The sequence below is a fragment of the Protopterus annectens genome, chromosome 7.part0, assembly GCF_019279795.1.
Source record: "Protopterus annectens isolate FY-2018-M chromosome 7.part0, PAN1.0, whole genome shotgun sequence".
Taxonomy (NCBI): domain Eukaryota; kingdom Metazoa; phylum Chordata; order Ceratodontiformes; family Protopteridae; genus Protopterus; species Protopterus annectens.
Window position 1 is genome coordinate 404,949,092 of NC_056739.1, and position 21,841 is coordinate 404,970,932.

Here is a 21,841-nt window from a genome sequence, read left to right on the forward strand (position 1 = left end):
ATAGTACAGTTTTGTACCTACCATAAATGTAGATGTTCGAGTGCTAATACAGCTGCAGTCCAGGTTTCCCTCCCTCCTTCCCCTCTGGGACAGGCCTAATGGCTAACACTTCCTCATACAACCTGATTGGGGTATTCTTTTATGGTGTATTTGCTTGCAACTACTGTTTTTTGATTATACTGCATTGCATTATTACATAAATTTATGTATTGCCTTCCTTCTGGGGGCACCTGACATCTGGGGCAAGAAAAACTGAAGAAAATGGCGTCGGCTGGTTCTTTTATACCCCTGTCACACTGACGTCAGGGAAGAAGTGACGACATCCGATGCCGGACCTAGACTTTGGAATTCGGCCGACCGAGGACCCGCCTGACGGCAGGAAAACCCATCTGTTATGACTGCAGCTGTATTAGCACTCGAACATCTACATTTATGGTAGGTACAAAACTGTACTTTCTCCATCCTCAGCCATTCCATCTTCAAACCCAGGAATCAGGGATTGTAGTTGGGGAATGTGGCTTCGTTGGTGGGGCATCTGACTGCTTCAGTTTTAATATCGTTATATAGATTCAGATGTGTCCTTTCAATTATGCAAAAGAAATGCATGAATAACCCTTTGACTCTAAGTGTAATGTCATTGGTTAGGGTTACAAAGTCTGTTTTGGAACTATGTTTTTTATGCTTTTTTTATGCCTAGTATGCTGCCAGATGATTTTTTGGATGTGTTCTATCCCATTGTTACTCATAATGATAGCATTAGAGCTCTGTCATTTCAGCTGAGTACCTGGGGTGAAAGCAGAGGGTAGTAATATTCAGTTTGTGTGGCATACGATAGTATTTATTGGGAGATCTATGAGTAGTCAAATGCAGACTACTTGCAAAAATATTGGATGAATCAAACTTGCTTAATCTTTAGCTCTTAAGGTCTTTATACATACAGGTCAACTCCACAGTTGTGAGAGCTCTTTCACCCACATTAGATGCTTTCTCTTTGCCCTGATACCAACCATGGAGTTAGTGAGGGGTATGTGTGGTGTAGCCTCACCCCCACTTGAAAAGGGATACTTGCTGTTTCAATGTGGGCATTTGGGGGGGGGGGGTTGCTTCCTTGAGGATATTTGGATACAGTTCTATATCAATGTCTTGTAGGTCCATAGGTAGGTACTAGGCTATTGGCCTTGGGGCCAATATAAGCCTAGCCAAACGGTACCCTGGCTTTTGCCACACAAATTATTTTCCTGTGCCCCTGTCAAGCAGAGCCACAGAAGTGATCCCCGGGGTGAATTTCCTATCTCCCATCCAATCATCAAGATTTTTCTTGAAGAGTGCTAATGAGGAGCTTTGTTTGATATAGATAGTTTGTTCCAGAGTATGGGAAGTCTCTGGGACAGGAATCTATCCCTCCAGCATATTCCGTCTATTGTGATGACAATGTTTAGGTCCCTAGAGCGTGTAGCTCGGAGGGATTGGGATTTCTTTAAGTGGAGCATGTCCAACAGCTCTGGGTTTGACATAGCTGTGTATGTTGGGCAGAGATCGCCTCTGAGTAGGCGATATGCGACAGAGTAAAGCTGGAGTTTTTTGAGACAGTCTGCGTAGGGCATTTGTTTGAGGCCAGTAATCTTCTTTGTGAGGTATTTCTGTGGCCTTTCAAGTTGTCGATGTCTTGTGGGGTACATACCAAAAGGGGCGTTGTACTCTATAATCGGTCTAATGAGTGATGAGTAGTGGGGAACCATGATCTCTCTCTTTTTTCCTGGATGAGAAACCTTTTGTGATGAGATGTGCCACGTAGAAAGATTTCCTGACTACTGTGGCAATGTGATTGATCAAAGGAGAGCCTGCTGTCCATCTGTGTCCCAAGATCTCTTATCACACTTTCGGTGTTAAGTAGACTACTACCTATATGGTAGTTCATGGTTACAGAATTTTTACCAAAAGGGATGACTATGCACTTGCATTTGAGCTTGAGGCCATGGCTTTGACACCAGGCGTCTGTCTCATTGAGGCCCTTTTGTAGGATGTCCACATCGTTAGGAGTTTTGATTATGGCTCCTAGTTTGCAGTCATCTGCGAATTTTGTTAGCCAAAGACTTTCTGTGTTAGTCTGTACTTCAGAGAAGTAGATATAAAACATGAGAGGACCTAGGACTGAACCTTGTGGTACTCCACTTGTCACTGGTCTGAAGTTGGATTTAGAGTCTGCTACTTTCACAGTGTGGGTTCTGTCAGTGAGCAAGTTGGCAACCCATCTTGTGACATAGGGCTTTATACCTAGTTTAGTGAGTTTATCTATAATTCCAGAGTGGGGGATGGTGTTGAAAGACTTGGTGAGATCTAGATAGGCAGTGTGAATCACCTTACCCTCATCTACGGCTTTGGTGACCGCTTTAAAGAAGTCTATCGGGTTTAGGAGACATGATCTGCCTTTTACAAACTCGAACTGGGTAGGGTCCAGAGCTAGGAGATTACCAATGTCATTGTTTATAAGTTCCATGGTGATAAGTTCCATAGCCTTGCAGACCAGGCTCGTCAGGCTAATGGGGTGGTATTTCCTGGGGTCCGTGATGGCTCCCCCTTTGTGGAGTGGGATCACCGTTGCTGTGCGCCATTCAGTGGGCACAAAGCCTGAGGTGAGGCTATGATTTAACATGGTACTTGGGGTGCCAGTTCGTTCTGTAGTTCATGTAGAACGCAGCCTGGGATGTTGTCAGGTCCCATTGATGCTGTGTTCTTGGCTTTGGAGAGTTTGTTTTTTTACCTTTGCAGCTGTGATTACAGGAACTTTGCATTCTTCCGGTATAGAGATGGGCCCTTTAGGGGATGAGGGAGGGGTAAATTTAGCACTGAACCGATCTGCCAGGATGTTGGCAATATCAGTTGGTTCTGTATATTTAGTGCCATTGTGCTGTAACTCGGAGCAGATCTGAGTGTTGCCATTGAGATTCTTGACATACCTATAGGATGCTTTGTGGTTGTATTTAGAATCGGTGGCGATTTTTGTTTTCCTAACTAACTTTGGAGGATTTCATGAGGGATCTCAGCTTCTTACTGAGGCTGACCACTGTGTTTCTCCAATCATGGGATTTTACTTTTTTTTTTTTTTTTTTTTTTTTGCAACAGTTTCTTTCTTCTGTTCTAGAGTTTGTTTATGGCAGGGGACCACCAGATTGGCTTCCTTTTTTTTGGAGGATAGCATCTTGGTTCTGTTACGGATTGCACGATCCATGCACTAACTGCTTATCAAGTGCAATTGTATAGGATTCAGCAGTCGTACCTCTATTGTCCATCAGCATGGGTGTCGTGAAGTTTGCCACTTCTGTCCTAAGAAGCGTGAAGTTGGCTTTGGAGAATTTTTTTACGGTGGTTTCCCTAATGGGTTGGGGTGGGATGTGGATGTCTAGGGTGATTTGCTTGTGGTTGGATCCGACCAATGAGGAATTGACCTCTGGTGTGGAACACCGGTTGCCCATGTTGGTAATGACCAGGTCTAGGATATTGCTGCCCCTGGTGGGGGTGTGGATAAGTTGATCCAAGGCGTTGGAATTTATGAATTCCAGAAAACGTTGAGCACAAGAGTTGGTACATGAGTAGGTTTCCCAGTTAATGGTGGGGTAGGTGAAATCACCCATTGTTAGGGTGTTGGGTTGTACCCTAATATTTTCCAGTGTATCAAGAAATGAGTGGGAATCCTGGGGCATGGTGGGGGATCTGTAGCGAGCTACAATTTGGATAGTGGTCTTGCCCAGAGTTAGTTGCACTTGGATAATCTCGGATGCATTATGCTGAGCAACTAGCCTGGAGGTGTGGATATCCTTAATGAATATGGACACGCCTTCTCCTTTAGTGCTTCGGTCCAGGTTAGTTGGCCGAAAGGTGTGGTATGAATTATAGCCTGGTAATGCAGGGGTGCTCTCTGGAGCCTTGAACCAGGTCTCTGTCACTGCACAGATGTCGATTGTTCTCTGTTTTAAGGAGTGCCTCGAGTGAGTGCAGTTTGAGGTTTAGACTTCTAGCATTAAGTAGCATTGCCCTCAGATTTTGCTTGCTTGTACCTGTTACAGTGGTGAATTTGTCATTTGAATCTTGCCTAAAAAAGGCACTAATGGATTCATATTTATTGCGTCTTTGATACTGTGAAGTGCAGTTGTACATGTTTTTCTTAAAGCTTTTTGAAACACTTGCAATTAAGGAGTATCAAGAGAATCTCTTAAATCCTGGCAAATACAGGTGAGTACAATATGTAGCAGGGTCATTGTCTCCAAAAGGTTTGATGTGAGGTGCTTCTTGGCGTATAGTAATGTAAAATTAACTTCTTTAAGTAGGGTTTAGTTAAGACAGTTTAGACATCTAATAATGTTTTTAAAAGAAGGTATTGTATTGTTAGCCTAAAAACTACACTTTCTGTTTGTCATGTGCATATGGCCAAAGGCGCTGGAAGCTGTTGAAGACCGGGGGTGAGAAGGGCACTTAGTTATCTAAAAAGGGCAATTTTTTATAACTATTTACTACCACAGCATCAATTCACTTGGAGGACTTTTTAAGTTTAGCCAATTCCCTTTTGGTGCTTGATTCTTGCATTTTCTGATTGGTCTTGCCTATCCCATGGCTGATAATTGTATGTTAGCCCTAGTGAGAATAATAATCATTCCATAGATAATCTATCCCATGGTTGATAATTGTATGTTAGCCCTAGTGAGAATAATAATCATTCCATAGATAATTTGAGGGGACCCATATAAGGGATGCAGCATTTAGGAACCGCCTCTATCCATCAGTGGCATGAGGGTCAATCCTGGAGTACATTTTCTATTGCCCATCCTTTAATCCAAGTTGCATTTCTGGATTTTATTGTTTTACATTTTATAGCACAATGCGCAAACACTAACATATCTGCTAAACAAAGCAGTACTGTCTCACAATGAAAATAGACTTGGCATTAAAACTTCTCTGCTCTTGAAACTCACATTCATCGAAACAACATTAAAACCCACACCGCATCCAAAGAAAATGCATCTGCCCAGTGGTGGATAAAGATTACCTTTGGGCTGTTTTCAAATCCGAGGCCCCTTGCGCACAAAACAAGAAACATGCGTTCTTTGATGCACCTTTCTGACCTATTAAATTATATTCCTTGTATAATACAGCACACTTGTTAGACTTAAATTAGAGTGCATTTTAAATGTATTGTTTGAACATTTTTCCAGTAGGCAATGAAGCAAAATGCATGCACCAAGAACAGAACGTTTCAATGATGTCTACTTCTACACACAAATATATATATATATATATATATATATATATATATATATATAGTAGTGTAAGCCATAGGCATGTTGCACAGCTTCTTGCACTTATTTTCAGTTGGGGGGGGGGGGTCAAAAGGCCAAACACCAGGGACACATTTTAAACATTGCTTGTATAATTTTGGAAAGTTGCTTGCATAAAATGTTATGTTACCACTGTACATTTTACTGCCAAGTCTTGAACTTGGAACACTGTGCACTACAGTCAGAGCAACATACCACTAAGCTAAATCAGCAGTTTACTGAAAGACAGGAAGACAAACTTAAATGTCTTATCATTTAGTGAATTCAGTTCTCACTCATTACCATAGCTCTCAACCTCCTAGCACAAAAGTACAGAACAAAGCCAATAATGGGGGAATGCAGCCCCAAAATAGGGACACATTTCAAATACTGATAGAAAATTGCTAGCATAAAAGGTTTATTTTACTGCTCCTGAAAACCAGAGAGTTAATGAGGAACAGAACAAAACAAAAATGTGAGGTGTAAATTCACAAGTGATGGTGGCTAGGAACTTTAGGCTCTTTTACCTGCACTTGCCTTTAGGTTGAATGTGTTAATATATTTGATCATGTAGACAAAATAGTGATTGTTTGAGCAGTAGACCACTCTTCCGCTACTTTTGCCTATCCTGATGGAGAAACAGTTCTGAAATCTTTATTGCTCAAAGGTTTTGCTAGAAGGTCCCAAGTTAGGACACTCTGTTTAGGGAAAATAGGTAAAACCATGGCCATCTTCTGAGGCTCTTGATATGTGCCAGTCTGTCCCTTAGTTCCAGGTGCCTCAAGAGAACTAAGGAAAGTGACTTTTGACACTGATTTAAAAGAAATGAAAAAGAAAAAAATGAGGAAACAGAGGCTACATGCTTAACCCTAATGTGGAAGTATGAGCTATGAGAAGAATTTAAAACCAGTATGCTTCTACATATAGCCCACAGATACCATACTTTTCTATTTGTTTTTTATTCTGTAAATAAAATAAAGCAAATCTTTATGCACTCGTATTTAAACAAATGCACAATCGTTAAAACAAGTATGTAAGTAAGCATTGTCTGCCACTAACAAACAATATGATCTTAACTATAGGCTAAATCTGTGGATCAAGCATTTACATGAAACCAGACTTTAAATGTTGGCTATTAAATGCATTTGTTTGTCACAATAAGCTGCTATACCTGCTATAATACGTTTTGAATCAGGGGTACAGCGGGCTATCATTATGCCAGTTATATGCAAAATGAGTTTCCATTTTTTGGAAATGGTTTTGGATTTTTTTTTTTTTTGCGCTCTATAGTGTACATTTTGGTTTTAAGAATTGTTTAAGAATAATGTTAACAAAATGGGGTACTCTATTTTTGATGGATGAAATGATATTATGATAAATCTCCTTAGGGCTTATAAATGCCAAAACACTTCATCAGTGTCATTTTAATCTAAACTTTAGAACTGCCAAGCTGATACAGTCTATTCTGCTTAAATGTAAGCTATGAGACAGAGACTTTACATAAGGCTTTTATATTACTGCTTTGTTTACAGCATGATCTGGAAATCTCCTTCAAGCAATCTAACTGGAGCGGGAGCAGATATTTTCTAGCCTGGTCCCAAGATGGTAAACTATATTTAGATCAACTTTTTTTTTTTTTTTTTTATTAGTAGTGTTTTTCGATCCGACTTTCCATTGTTTTGACACAAGGGATTGAAAGAGTTGATTTGAGTCCAGGTTTGCATCAGTCTAATGTTTAAAATCTGGATGGTTTACAGTGTCAGGAGGTAATGGAAACAACCATGGAATGAAACATTAAAGAAAGGCTACTTTCAGAAATTAAAAGGAATTCTTGGGCACTAGGCATGACTGACAGCTGTGTGTAATTCAATGCATTTTAATAAGCTTAACTTGCTGTAAAATAAGCTTGATAATCCAAAACAGGAATATTTGAAATATTTTTGACAAACTGGCTATTAAACTTATGGATCCTGATTGTTGAATTTATTTGTAATATAATAAATATACTGAAATGTATTGTTTAATGAGAATGAATAGTATTTATTTATTTGCTTCATTTTTTGTTATTGTGTTGGACCCATTGAGCTTAAGTCCCATTTACAATAAGGAGAAGAGCTCCTCAAAAGAAACCTAGAGACAGTTTTGAACAGCAGGCACTGTTTAGAAAGCACTCATGCGCAGGCACACACACACACACACACACACACACACACACACACACACACACACACACACACACACACACACACACACACACACACACACCAGTACCTTCAGCCTGAACGGCTGTGCCATAAAGAAATAAGCTTGTCTGCCCGAATGGTAAAGCCTGCTGGCTGCATCAGACTCCGAATCTGCGTGGCTCTGCAGTTAAAGGAATCTGAATCTGCGGCTTGACTCTGCAGTTAATAAATCCTCCTGCTGTATTCAAACGGCACGTGGCTGGCTCTGCAGTTAACAAATGGCGCGTGGCATGCTGATGCAATTGCGCTTGTTATGAGCTATTCGGGACGGGCTCTGCAGTGAAATCCTTAACAGCGCGCGGCTTGCTTCAAAAGTGTGTGTGGGAGGGCGTCCATACCCCCTCGCTCTGTGGTTCCGGCGCCCATGCATATGGCTCATTTGAGTGTTGGTTTCTGCTAATGTACTGTTAAAGCTTTCATCTGTTCCTGTATGTGCTTGTGGCATTTGAAATAATATACAATGAAATGTCAGGAATGTCACAGTGTTGTGATTTTACAACTTACCAGAGTATCAGAAATTTAAGTTTTATTATCGCAAATGGTTTCTGATGCTGTGTAGTAGTTTATATTTTGCCAAGATCTTTTGAAGTTATTTTGTTTCCTTTTGTCTCTGTGTTCATCTTGTATAAATTCTTTTCTCCCCTTCATGAACCTTCCATCTGACCATCCACTGCTTGGTGTTGCTTCATTCACTTCTAACTTGATGTTCCTGATACTAACTCCAGAGCTGGGACCATCATGGCCATTGGCAGGTTGAGAAGGGGAAGTCATTTTATTGTTGTAATTTCTTACTGTGACATCCTTACTAGCTTTTGCTGTGCTGCTTTATGTAATTTCTAATTCTAAGGTATAATTTATTTTTTATGTTAGTATACATTATTTTATAGCCATTACATGCTGTCATTGCAGTTCACTACATTGTGCTTCTCCAGTGTAAGATCTCACAAACTCTATTAACCCATCAGGCACATGAGCTTTGATTAGAATTGCTTTCTGATATGATAGTGCTGTGCCATAGCCTTATGCATGGCACAACTTTTTCTTACTCTCATTAGCCAGTTTGTATATATCTTTTATTTATTTCTCTTCTGTTATGTACTTGAGTAAATAAATGCAGCAAATGACTTCAGTTGTTTTTTTCTTTGTGTTTAGAACGGACTGGATTCCGAGGCTTTAATTAGTATGCCGTCTCAGCAGAAGCGGGTAGCTATCTGCATGTTTTTCATTTACTCAGCAACTTTGTGTATATATTTGTGTGTTTGCTTATGTGTATGCACTAAGATGTATGCATAAAAACACACGTGGTCTCACACACACACACACACACACACACACACACACACACACACACACACACACACACACACTGTCTCTACAGGGTTACAAGAGAAATTTCTAAGGAAAAGTAAACGGTTTCATGTGACCTACAGTTAACGCATTACAAAAATTATTTTTCTTTACTTTTCCTGACAATTTTTCTTTGCCCAGTGCTTTAATGTGTTTTGTTAAACTGTGTGTTGCTTGCAGGCTGTGATGTATTTATTGTTACTGTTGTTTTGTAGTGCATGACGTTGTGACCTGATTTATTTATTTTTTTTCTTTTTTTCTGACAAGTGATCCACCTGCAGAAGGCGAGTCATTCCTTTTAGAGCAGAAAGTCATCAGGCTTCGTTATATTTGAATGATTGAAAATTGTTTGTCAAAACCCCAAGTCACTCATTTAAAAACTAGCAAATTATCTGAGTAGCAAAAAAAGAAGGAAATACATAGATAAAGCCAGCTATAGACCCCCTTTTCATGACTCGGGACACCCATTCCTCATACCTGGACCTACTTGAGTTCATCAGGGTATTTCCTAACACCCTGATCCTTGGTGACTTCAACTACCCCACCATAAACTGGGTGAACTATTCTGCTCTAATGCACTCGTGCAAACATTCCTTGATTTCATCAGTTCTAATGCAGTAGACCAGCTTGTCTCATCCCCCACAAGGGGAGATAGCATTCTAGATTTGGTTCTCACAACATGGGTGACTGCTACACCACCCCCATAGTAAGTTTTTTCCTGGTGAGATCAGGCCATCGATCTGTCTTATTCGAAGTGTCTATTCCATCCATACCCCCCCCCAGCCGTAGCCAGGCTAAAAAACCTCTCAAAAGCTGACTTCAACCTTCTAAGGAGGGTATCAGTAGCTTCACACCACTGCCCCCCCCAGAGGATGCAGACAAATATGCTGAACAGTATGCCAGTGCAGTATACAAGCACCTGTACAACTGCATGGCCATACCCAGCAGAACTAAAACCTGCTCCTCAAGGAGAAACAAACCTATGTGGTGGACATACTCTATCAACAAGGCTTTACAACAAAAGGAAGAAACTGTTGTCCATGGGTAAAAAGGCACAAATTCCTAATTTGGAAGAACTCCCTCCTGAGCCTCAACAAGCAAATTAGATCACTAGTGATAAACTCCAAAGCCAATTATGAATCGAAACTAGCCTCTGACACAAAGGCTAACCACAAAGCCTTTTTCAGTTACGTCAGAAACCTCCACGGCAAAGCCCAGGTTTGTTCCGAATTAATGTCCTTCGTGTTTCACTCTTGCAGTCATCACCTGTGGGTTATCCCTGCTGTGGTAGCCCTTGGCCAGCCCGAATACCAGAGTCAATGTTTTTGTGTGTCGGCGGCTGTCGCCTGTAGTCAGACATCAGGCCATCAGTACTGTAAAGCAAGGCAGCCAATGTCATTACATCAGTCTTTCTTGGCGTGGAGCCCGTAGCAGAAGCAGTTCGCTCAAGTGCCGGTCGGTCGCTACCAGAAGTCAAATTTCAGCAGAAAACGTCTAAAGCGAAGTACCCCGTTGGGGACCCTTTTTTCTTGTTCTAACAGATGTCCGAAAAAGTTAACAATTGTCTTGCCTGTGGAAAGCAGATCCTACACCGAGACTTTCATTCTTACTGCATCACTTGTTTAGGCCCAGACCATGACACCCCTCGTTGCCGGTTCTGTGCCCTCTTTAATGCGAGAACCATTCACCGTAGAGCTCTCTTTGTAGAACATTATTTCTGTATTCCGTCTTTGAATTCTGATATGGCGTCTGTCAGCCAAAAATCCACAGACATTCCAAAAAAATGTAAAGATATAGACAAGCCACACAAGGCATAGCTTTCCAACGATGCTACCGCTAAGCAAGTGGTCAGTTCTCCGGAATTCAGTGAGGCTCTTTTGCAGCCTCTGATGTTCAACTCTTTCTGTACAGACCTCTGCCTAGACCCTTTTGGAGGTATGCCGCAGAAATCCACTTAGTCTTCTGAGTCTTTTGCTGTCTCTCCCTCAGTTGGGTCCAGAGCTGTGATGCAGGCACCGGCTTCCGAGGAGGCCATTTGCACTACCGATTCTAGACAGACATCTTCTCTTCAGACTACCATTTTTCAGAGAGACCAGCTTCTCTTGGGCCTCGAAGCCAGGCCACTCCTAGGAAATCTGCTTCTAGCCACCATCTTGCTACTGCTCCCCCACCCCAAGCTCAAATGCTTAAAATGGTGGAGAATTTCATCTCCCTTATCCGAGGTACTCAAGCCCCCACTCCAAAAAGGAAAAGGGTTCCTTCTCCAGAAATTATGATAGACCAGGAGTCTGAAAAATCTGATTATTCTGCCTTTGAAGAGGAACAGCCTTTAACTGTTTAGGATTCAGATGTAGAGGAATCCATCCCCTCTGCCTCCCCTGCAGAGGACCTCTCCTTTGGGGAAACCCTTCACTCCCTCGGGGAACATTTTCAGTGGGAATCTCAGGACTACCCACAGTCAAACGACTTGGAGAGTTTCTGGACCTGTCCCAGCACAGACCTCTGGCCATCCCACTTTTTCTAGAAGTGGTGGATGATCCTTGAATCCAGTTTTAGCCCCTGATGCCCTGCCTCCTGCCCCAGCTAAACCTGACCGGTACTACAGAGTACCGGATTGTCACAAATACCTGTACGGGAACCCTGCTGCAGACCCTGAGGTCATTACACAGGGACCCAAAGGAACTAAGACTAGTTCTGCCAAGAATCCTCTTCCTTCTGACAAAGACTCCAGAGCTCTGGACAGATTGGGTAAGAAAGTATACACGTCTGCAGCCTTAGCTATCATCTCACTGTTGTCAGTTCCATATGTTAAAATATCAACACCACACTTTGGAACAATTAAAACAGAAGATTGTTACCTCCCCTGATGGTGCTAACTCGGAGGTTGGCAGCATTGCTTATCAAGTGGCCAAGCACTCATTACAATGTGGGCGTGACACCCAGGAAGCCTCTAGCAGGGCAGCAGTGACAGGATCTGTTATTAGATGTACATGGCTGAAGAAGCAACCTCTTCCTGATCATGTTAAGTCTAAACTTATCGATGCACCCCTAGATAAGGAACGCCTGGGGAAAAAGCAGAAGAGGTGCTTACAAAGATGGAAGACACAAAGCAAAATTTATGCAAACAGTAAAAAGATTTTTTTCAGGTGCAACTGCCCAGATTCAGCAGGAACTTCCCATCTAAACACTGGGCCTTTCCTACACCCAGCAGACAGGGCCAAAGTAAGCCCCGCAGGGGCAGGTCATCTAGGCCCCCATCCCAGGGCCAGCAAAGAAGCAAACAATGGACCACTTCTGCCTCGAAGGCAGGGAGTTCTAAGCCAAGCTTCTATGGTAAGCACTCGCAATGACTCCCCTCCCCTCTATGCCCTCCTTTCACTCCTCTAAAACTAGGAGGAAGGTGCACCCTCTTCAAGGGCAATGGGTATTAAAAATCCTTTCTCCGGGATACAGATTCTCCTTCAGTGAACTCCCAGTTCCAAGAGGGTACCCAGACCTTCCCCCAAACCAGTGGGCAGAGGCATTAAAACAGATAAAAAACATAATATTCTAGGGGGCAGTAGAACTTGTCCCTCCAGATCAAACAGGAAAAAGGTTTTTACTCCAGACTATTCCTTGTTCCCAGAAAAGAGGGCACTTGGTGCCCCATCCTGGATCTGTCCAAACTGAACACCTCCTTGGTGGTTCCCAGATTCAAAATGCTAACCTTCCAGCAGCTCCTGCCTATGCTGGCACAAAATGCCTGGCTGGTGACACTAGACCTAAAATATGCCTACCTCCACATCCCCATCAGGGAATCATGCAGAAAATTCCTGCGGTTCAGAGAAGGCAATCGGCGCTTTCAGATGTTTATCACATCACTGCACTGCCCTGCCCTGCCCTTTGGCTTATCTACTGCTCCCAGAGTATTCACCAAATGCTTGGCTCTGGCTATAGCATTCTGCAGACAGAAAAATATACAGATTTACCCTTACCTGGACAACTGCCTCATTCAGGCGAACAGCAAAGAAAAGTTGCTGCAGGATCTTCTCTTTGTCAAAAAACTCCTAACTTCCCTAGGGTTCACCATCAACGAGAACAAAGATCAAAACAAAACCCCACCAGGAAAATTGTTTTCCTGGGAGTTGTGCTAGACACAGCAACCCTAATGGCCTTCCTATCCCCAGAAAAGCAGAGTTTCCTGCCTCTGTTCTTCACCCAGCGGCTTCCAGAAGTCACCTCACTGCAAGGATGTTCCTGCAAGCCCTGGGATACATAGCATCTTGCATCCTTCTCATCCCTCTTGCCAGGCTTCACATGAGAAGGATTCATTGGTACTTAAAAGAACCTTTGGTGTCAGCACCCTCAGTCCCTAGAGACCAGTCTCCCACTGATCCCTTAGATAAGGGACGGATTTCTCTGGTGAGCAGAGGCCTGCGACATGAACAAGGGTCTTCCCTTTATCCTCCGCCCATCTGGCCAGGCAATCACCACCGACACCTCAGACATGGCTTGGGGCGCTCACCTAACAGGCAGGTGTACCCCAGGCCTTTGGAATGCCCAGCAACTTCACTTGCACATCAACCAGAAAGAAATGATGGCAGTGCAAAATGCTCTGACTTCCTTTCAACCCCATCTCAGGCCAGGGGTCCTCCTTATAAAAACAGACAACACCACAGTACTGTGGTACATCAACAAGCAGGAGGGCAACCAATCTTACTCCTGTGCAGGTTAGCCATGAGTCTGTGGCTTACAGCCACCTCCATGGGGCTACACCTAATTGCCCAGTACTTACCAGTGATCAACAACACACTGGCAGACCACCTAACCAGAAACTTATTGGACACCCACAAATGGCAGCTCCACAGAGAAATCTTCAAATCACCCAGGAGTAGGGGATCCTAGAAGTAGACCTCTTTGCCTCGCACCTCAACCACCAGCTGCACAAGTTTTGCATCAGGAAATACCCCCTCCTAGCATGGAAGGTGGATGCCTTGACCTTCCCCTGGAGCTCCCTCTGTGTACACATGTCCTCCTCTGCCCCTTTTTCCCCAAAGTTCTGATCAGAATAAGAGATTAGAGACCAAAGGCCATCCTCATCGCTGTAGATTGACTCGGATTGCATTGGTACCCCTTACTACGCAGTCTGACCTTACAGCCCCCCAAGCTGCTTCTCCTAAGGTCAGACCTCTTGACCCAGGAGAGGGGGGAAGGTACTGCACCCAGACCTACAGACTCTCAAATTTTCAGCATGGCTCATGCACTAAAAACTAACAAGAAGTCACTGTTAAGCAAACAGGTCCTGGAAATCATCACAGAGGCCAAAAGGCCCAGCACAAGAAAATCCCATGCAGGAAAATGGAAAAGATTCTGCTCCTGGAAACAATTAAAAGGGGCTAGTAACTCCCAACCTTCTAACCCTCTCATCCTGGATTACTTATCAGAGTTGCTCAATAGTGGCCTCTCCTCTATTAAAGTCTATGCCTCTGCCATCTCTGCCCATTATAATTCAGATCCACCCCTCTTCTCTCATCCTTTGATTAAGCAATTCCTCAGAGGGGCTTCTAATATCAGGCCACCCAGAACACCTCCTACTCCACCCTGGGGCCTGAATTGTGTTAGAGAAACTACCCTTACCTCCTTTTGAACCTGCCGCTTCAACAGAATTGAAATACCTCTCCTGGAAGACTGCCTTCCTAATAGCCATCACCTCAGCCAGAAGGGTCTCGGAACTTCAAGCTCCCATGACTGTCGAGCCCTTCATAATTTTCCATGCAGTCTCCCTGAGGACTAATCCCTTCTTTATGCTCAAGGTGGTATCTGTGACCCTTAACCAGGCCATACATCTTCCCACCTTCTTTCCCAACCCTCAAAACAAGGGGGAAAGAATTCTACACTCACAAGACGTGCACAGACCACATCTGGACCACACTAAGCCATTCAGAAAAACTGACCAGCTTCTTGTAAGCTTTGCCCCAGGTGCAGAGGGGAAGCCCATCTCCAAACAGACCATTTCCAAATGGATTTCACATTGTATCCATTTTTGCTGCAGACTACATGGGGAAAACCCATTAGGTCAATCCGTACCCACTCCACTAGGGCAATCTCCACTTCCACTACCTTCCTCAGAGGAGTACCTACCAGGGACATATTGGAAGCACTCACCTGGACCTCTGTCCATACCTGCCTCTGTTTTCGAAGTCTAGGGCAGGGTTTGCTACTACAATTCTGCAGGGTCTCCTGACCCATACCTAGGACTCAATCTTTCCTTCCACCTTTTACCTCCGCTTTGGGCATCCTCCCACAGGTGATGACTGCAACAGTGAAACATGAAGAACATAGTACAGTTGTGTACACTTGCCATAAATGTAGATGTTTGAGCTTGTTCACTTTTGCAGTCTTGGATGTTCTTCATGTTTCACTGTTGCAGTCATTACATTTGGGTAATCTGCTAGCAGGTTGCCCTCAGTCGGCCTGAATAACAAAGTCTTGGATCCTGCGTCAGTTGCTGTCTCCTCTTCCATGACGTCAGGTCGTCAGGGGTATAAAACATGCAGCCAACGCCATTTTAATCAGTCTTTCTTGCCGCGCAGTGCTTGAAGCAGTTCGCAAGTGCCTGTCGGCTGACTCCTGAAATTTTTCGTATTCGAGTTTCAGAACCGAAGTCTTCAAACTAAAGCTAAGTATCCCATTGGGGAAACTTTTTTTCTTGCTCCTTAATGATGTCAGTAAAAGTTAATAATTGCATTACTTGTGGGAAGCAAATGCCTCATAAGGATTTTCATTTGTACTGTATTCCTTGCCTAGGCCCTGATCACAGCGTGCCTTGCTGTCGGTTTTGTGCTAAATTTAACCAGCGCACTATTAAGCGTCTGTATATTTTTGCTTCTAAATATTTTAGTTCAAGATTTAACTAAAAAACACACGAAAGTCACCACACGTCAAGATTTAATGAAGCTTTCAGGTCTACACCCTTCCTCAGCATATAGAAAATACATCCATTCATTACTTTTAAATAGAGGATTAATTCTATCACATGATTAAGCCAGCCAAAATACTTAAAGGAACATGAACAATTAACCTATCCTAAACATTAGTTAAAATCTAACTTTTATAAGCATTCATTAAAAACATTCATTAAAAAGATTGTTATAAATACTAAACAAAATTTACATATACAGTATAAAATATAAAAATATATAAACAATATATAGACATATAGGAAATAACAGAGCCACAAACATTCAAAGATATTGTTTTTGCCTATTTATCAAAATTGGTTTTATACTAACAGCACTATTAAGACCAGGTGGTTTATCTGCTTGTAAACGAACTATTCATTCATATTCCCTTGTTTGTAGATAGTTATCTAGATCACCTCCCCTTGATCCTAGAGTTAACACACAAATAACTCTAAATTTAAAAGTGTGATCTGGAAAGTCCATTACATGCCTATTTGATTCAACTTTTCTTTTCATTTCAGACTTGTGCTCTATTATTCTATCCTTTAATTTCCTACATGTTTTTCCCACATAAAATACATTGCATTGTGTGCACGTCGCTAAATAAACTAATTTTGTCGTATTGCAGTCAGCCCTGCATTTAAAGGTGAATTCTTCATTTGTTAAGGGATGCTGAAAATATCCTATTGTTTCATATATATCCACACAACAAGTGCAATTATGACACTTGTATGTTCCTATTTTAGTTGGTATATTTTTTGGAACATCAATAAAATCTTTATAACAGAGCATCTGTTTTATTGATTGCCCATTCCTATAGGCAAATCTTGGTCTCAAACCCAGGATGTCCCTCAATTCCGGTTGGGCCATCAGTATTATCCAGTTCTTTTCAATAATCTTACGAACTTTTATGGTGTTGGTGTTATAACTTGTAACAAATCTTACAACATTATCTTTTATTTTATTTTCACCATCTTCTGTTATTTGATCTTGATGTTCCGTATTTGTAAATCCAAAGATAGGTTTATATATACTTTTTCTTCCTTGTATAACCTCATCATATACTTGATTTACATCTGTTAACAAATAACCACTTTTCACAAATTCATCCTTCATTTTATTAAGCTGCTCTATAAAACTATTTTCCTCAGTAGTAAGTCTACTAACCCTTATTAATTGCGACTTTAAAATTCCCTTGTAAATATGTGGTGGGTGCATACTGTTCATCTTAAGATATCTTTCAGCATATACTTCCTTCTTATGTACCCTAGTTTCTACTCTATCATGCTTTTTCTGAATACTCACATCTAAAAAAACTATCTCATGTGATGAGTATTCCATTTTAAACTCAAAAAAATCTGTAGTACTATTCAGATACTGCACAAAACTCTCTAATTCAAGTACTGTCCCTGTCCACGTAAAAAAACAATCATCTACAAATCTACAATAACTATTTAACAAATGGCTAAATCTATTAGTTTCATTCATTACATATTCCTTTTCCCAAATATATAGCACCATATTAGCAAAACTGTTGGCCACTGATGTTCCCATGGCCACCCCATTTAGTTGTTGATATGGCGTTCCATCAAAAATAAAAATATTTTTTGTCAACACCAACTCCAGTAATGAACATATATTTTCTATCTCACGTGGTTGAAGCATAGATTCCATCATTAACAATTTTCTAATGGCATCTATTCCATATTCTATCGGGATGACTGTAAATAATGATGCTATATCCAGTGTAACTAGCAAAAAGTTCATCCCTACTTCATTTCTTCTATGCCACGTATCAAACTTTTCCAAAAAATGAAATGTATCCTTTAGTATGGTAGTACATTTGGGTAAGTATTTAGCCAACACTCTTTGCAAGTATATAGATATAGGTTCTGTGACCCACCCTTTTCCTGAGACTATAGGTCTCAAAGGGGGGTCATTCATAGATTTGTGTAATTTTGGTATTCCATAAATTTGAGGAATTTTGGGGCATGGGACAGTAAAATAAGTTAACAATTCTATAGAAATATCATGTGTTAAATGCATGTCATATACTACTAGAGTCACTTGTGCTATATGGTTCTTTACTTCTACAAATGATATTTTTTTGAAATTTGTGTCATCAGACAGAAAATTTTTAAACTTATCCATGTACCATGCTTTGTCCATTACTACTGTGGCCCCTCCCTTGTCCGCTTGCTTTAATATTATATTCTCATCCTTCTTTATTTGTTGAAGCGCCCTATAGTCAGTATAAGACAAATTGAACTTGGTTTTGTTAAGTTTCTTGACCCTTTGGTCAGCATATACATTTCTAAGTTCTACTTCCACTAATTCCGAAAAAGCCACTATTACTGGTGAGAGTTGCGGTATAAACGTACTCAGTTTTCTAAAAGTTGAATGAACATCATGCGTCTGTTTAAAAATTAATTTAAACATTAAATTTCTAGCAAATAGCTTTACATCTGTTAATACATCAACTATAGTGTCAGTAAATGTAGGGATGAATTTCATCCCATTAGCTAATAGTTCATAATGTTGATCTGTTAAAGTCACTTTAGAAATATTTACAGTACCTTTATATAAATGACCATACAGTCTTATCTGCGAACTGCCTTGTTTGGTAGTTTGGGACTCTCGTTCTTCCTCTTCATTGCTGGCGTTGAGTGCTGTATGGTCTTTTCTATAATAGATTGCTTCTTCAGCTGCAATGAGATTTTCTCCGGTTCTTTCAATTGAAACGGTAAAAAAGAAGAGATTTCCATCTGCTTGCGTTTTTCCTTGGTCTCACATCCGTTGTCATCAAATTCTGCCCCGATAGCGTACTCGATTTGCTCATTGTCTTACCAGTCATGGTGGATCTTAAAATGAACAGTATGCACCCACCACATATTTACAAGGGAATTTTAAAGTCGCAATTAATAAGGGTTAGTAGACTTACTACTGAGGAAAATAGTTTTATAGAGCAGCTTAATAAAATGAAGGATGAATTTGTGAAAAGTGGTTATTTGTTAACAGATGTAAATCAAGTATATGATGAGGTTATACAAGGAAGAAAAAGTATATATAAACCTATCTGTGGATTTACAAATACGGAACATCAAGATCAAATAACAGAAGGTGGTGAAAATAAAATAAAAGATAATGTTGTAAGATTTGTTACAAGTTATAACACCAACACCATAAAAGTTCGTAAGATTATTGAAAAGAACTGGATAATACTGATGGCCCAACGGGAAATGAGGGACATCCTGGGTTTGAGACCAAGATTCGCCTATAGGAATGGGCAATCAATAAAACAGATGCTCTGTTATAAAGATTTTATTGATGTTCCAAAAAATATACCAACTAAAATAGGAACATATAAGTGTCATAATTGCACTTGTTGTGTGGATATATATGAAACAATAGGATATTTTCAGCATCCCTTAACAAATGAAGAATTCACCTTTAAATGTAGGGCTGACTGCAATACGACAAAATTAGTTTATTTAGCGACATGCACACAATGCAATGTATTTTATGTGGGAAAAACATGTAGGAAATTAAAGGATAGAATAATAGAGCACAAGTCTGAAATGAAAAGAAAAGTTGAATCAAATGGGTTGTATAGGCATGTAATGGACTTTCCAGATCACACTTTTAAATTTAGAGTTATTTGTGTGTTAACTCTAGGATCAAGGGGAGGTGATCTAGATAACTATCTACAAACAAGAGAATATGAATGGATAGTTCGTTTACAAGCAGATAAACCACCTGGTCTTAATAGTGCTGTTAGTATAAAACCAATTTTGATAAATAGGCAAAAACAATATCTTTGAATGTTTGTGGTTCTGTTATTTCCTATATGTCTATATATTGTTTATATATTTTTATATTTTATACTGTATATGTAAATTTTGTTTAGTATTTATAACAATCTTTTTAATGAATGTTTTTAATGAATGCTTATAAAAGTTAGATTTTAACTAATGTTTAGGATAGGTTAATTGTTCATGTTCCTTTAAGTATTTTGGCTGGCTTAATCATGTGATAGAATTAATCCTCTATTTAAAAGTAATGAATGGATGTATTTTCTATATGCTGAGGAAGGGTGTAGACCTGAAAGCTTCATTAAATCTTGACGTGTGGTGACTTTCGTGTGTTTTTTGGATTTTGCTGAACAACTAAGCGTGTTTTAACTCAAGATTTAACTACCCTGAAATGTTGTGGGTTAGCAATCAGACTACCAGAGTTCACAAAAAACACAAGGAGAAAGAGACGGACCGTTGAGGTAAAAAACCGACGAAGCTTCTCCTAAGCCAGTCGCTGGCACTTAGTGAGGCACTTTCGCAGCCCCTGATACCCACTACTTTTTGAGTCGTAGGCCTCTACCGAGACCCATTCGGAGTCTGCTGTGAGATTCCCAGAGTATTGAACCCAATGATGTCTCTCCCTTGGATGGGTCCAGAGCCGCTGAGCAGGACCGGCTTCTGAGGGTGTTTTCAGGCCTCAACATTTATATTAAACCGACGCCAGCAACAAAAACACAGTCAAAAACAACTTCTACATCTAAAAAACTGCATGAGCCACGTGCTCAGGTCCCTATGCCTAAAAACAGATGATCAAAATGGCTGAGGATTTAATTACCTTGCTCAGCCCCCCCCCCTGCTAAGAGGCCTAGGCAAGGCACTGATCAGGAATTTTTCTATACCTTCCTATGAGGATTCTAATGCAGAGGAATCCATCCCATTTGCATCTCCTCCTGAGGATTAATCTTTAGGAGAGACTTTGCATACTTTAAGGGAACATTTTCACTGGAAGAGTCAGGTCTTCTCTGAATCAAAAAAGAGGCTTAGGGATTTCCTTCTTCCTCCGCATAGGCCTTTGGCAATACCTCCAGTATTAGACATTGTTGATGTGTTCTCTGAATCAAGCATGGCTCCTGATTCCCTGCCTCCAGCTCCTAGTAAGCCAGACCGATATTACAGGGTTCCTGACTCCCACAAATTTATTTTCAAAAATCCTGCTGCTGATCCTGAGACTATGTCTCAGGGTCCCAAGGGGATTAAGGCTTCTACAGCCAAAAATCCTACCCCTTCTGATAGAGATTCCAAGGTGCTGGATAGATGGGGTAAGAAGGTTTATACGTCTGCAGCCTTGGCAATCAGGGCTTTAAACTGCCAGTTTTATATGCTTTAATATCAACAGCATGTTATGGGCTTACTTAAACAGAAAATGATGTTGATTTCTGATTGTGTGGAAAATATTGTTACAGGATGTATTGCATTCAGCAGAACAGGTTAGAAAGCATACTTTGCAATGTGATTTTGATTCCTTAGAGGCCTCTTGTAGAGCCGCCGTTACTGGATCTGTGATTAGAAGGCATACTTGGCTCAAGGAGCAAAGTCTGTCTCATGTTAAAGCTAAATTGTTGGATGCCCCTTTGCAGCATGATACTCTGGTAATAAGGCAGAAGAGGTTTTAAAGAAAATGGAAGACAAAGCTAAATCTATGCAAACTGTAAAAGATTTCTTGCAAGTGCAGCCACCCAGGTTCAGTAGGCACTGGCCTACTAAAAACTGGTCCTTTCCTGTGTCCAACAGAGCCACTCAGGGCAAACCCAGGTGCTCAAAAGGCTCCAGATATCAATCACAGGGTTCTTGCAGGTCAAAGCAATGGGGTGCCTCCACCTCCAAATCTGGAAGAAACCAAGGACAACCCTACAGTAAGCAGTCTCAATAACTTTCCTCTACCATCTCCAAGCACTTATCTTTTGGCAGCCCCCTTGGGGGGGGGGGGGGACTAGCACTTCATGCTCAAAATTGGCAGTTAATTACCCAGGACAAGTGGGTATTAAACATAGTATCCCAGGGGTACAGATTTCATTTCCATACTTTGCCATTTCCAAACGGATGGCCGGATCTGCCACAAAACCAGTGGGCAGAGGCCCGGAAACAAATTGTCCATCATGGATATGGGGGCTATTCAGCTGGTACCAAAAAAGGAAAGGATTTTATTC

General features: G+C 41.1%; 1 protein-coding gene and 1 long non-coding RNA gene across 2 annotated transcripts in view; both read left to right on the plus strand.

Moving 5' to 3' along the window:
- LOC122806494 overlaps positions 1–8,756 on the plus strand; it is a 63,419-nt gene extending 54,663 nt beyond the window's left edge. Inside the window, exons 2-3 of the long non-coding RNA XR_006365513.1 lie at positions 6,842–6,914; positions 8,705–8,756. This is a non-coding gene — a long non-coding RNA (uncharacterized LOC122806494). The remainder of the gene's footprint in view (positions 1–6,841; positions 6,915–8,704) is intronic.
- Positions 8,757–18,692: 9,936 nt separating this feature from the next.
- Positions 18,693–21,841, plus strand: part of TAF8 (TATA-box binding protein associated factor 8) — a 340,724-nt gene continuing 337,575 nt past the window's right edge. The window contains exon 1 of the mRNA XM_044076205.1: positions 18,693–19,095. Within this exon, the coding sequence (XP_043932140.1) occupies positions 18,693–19,095 (403 nt within the window). The remainder of the gene's footprint in view (positions 19,096–21,841) is intronic.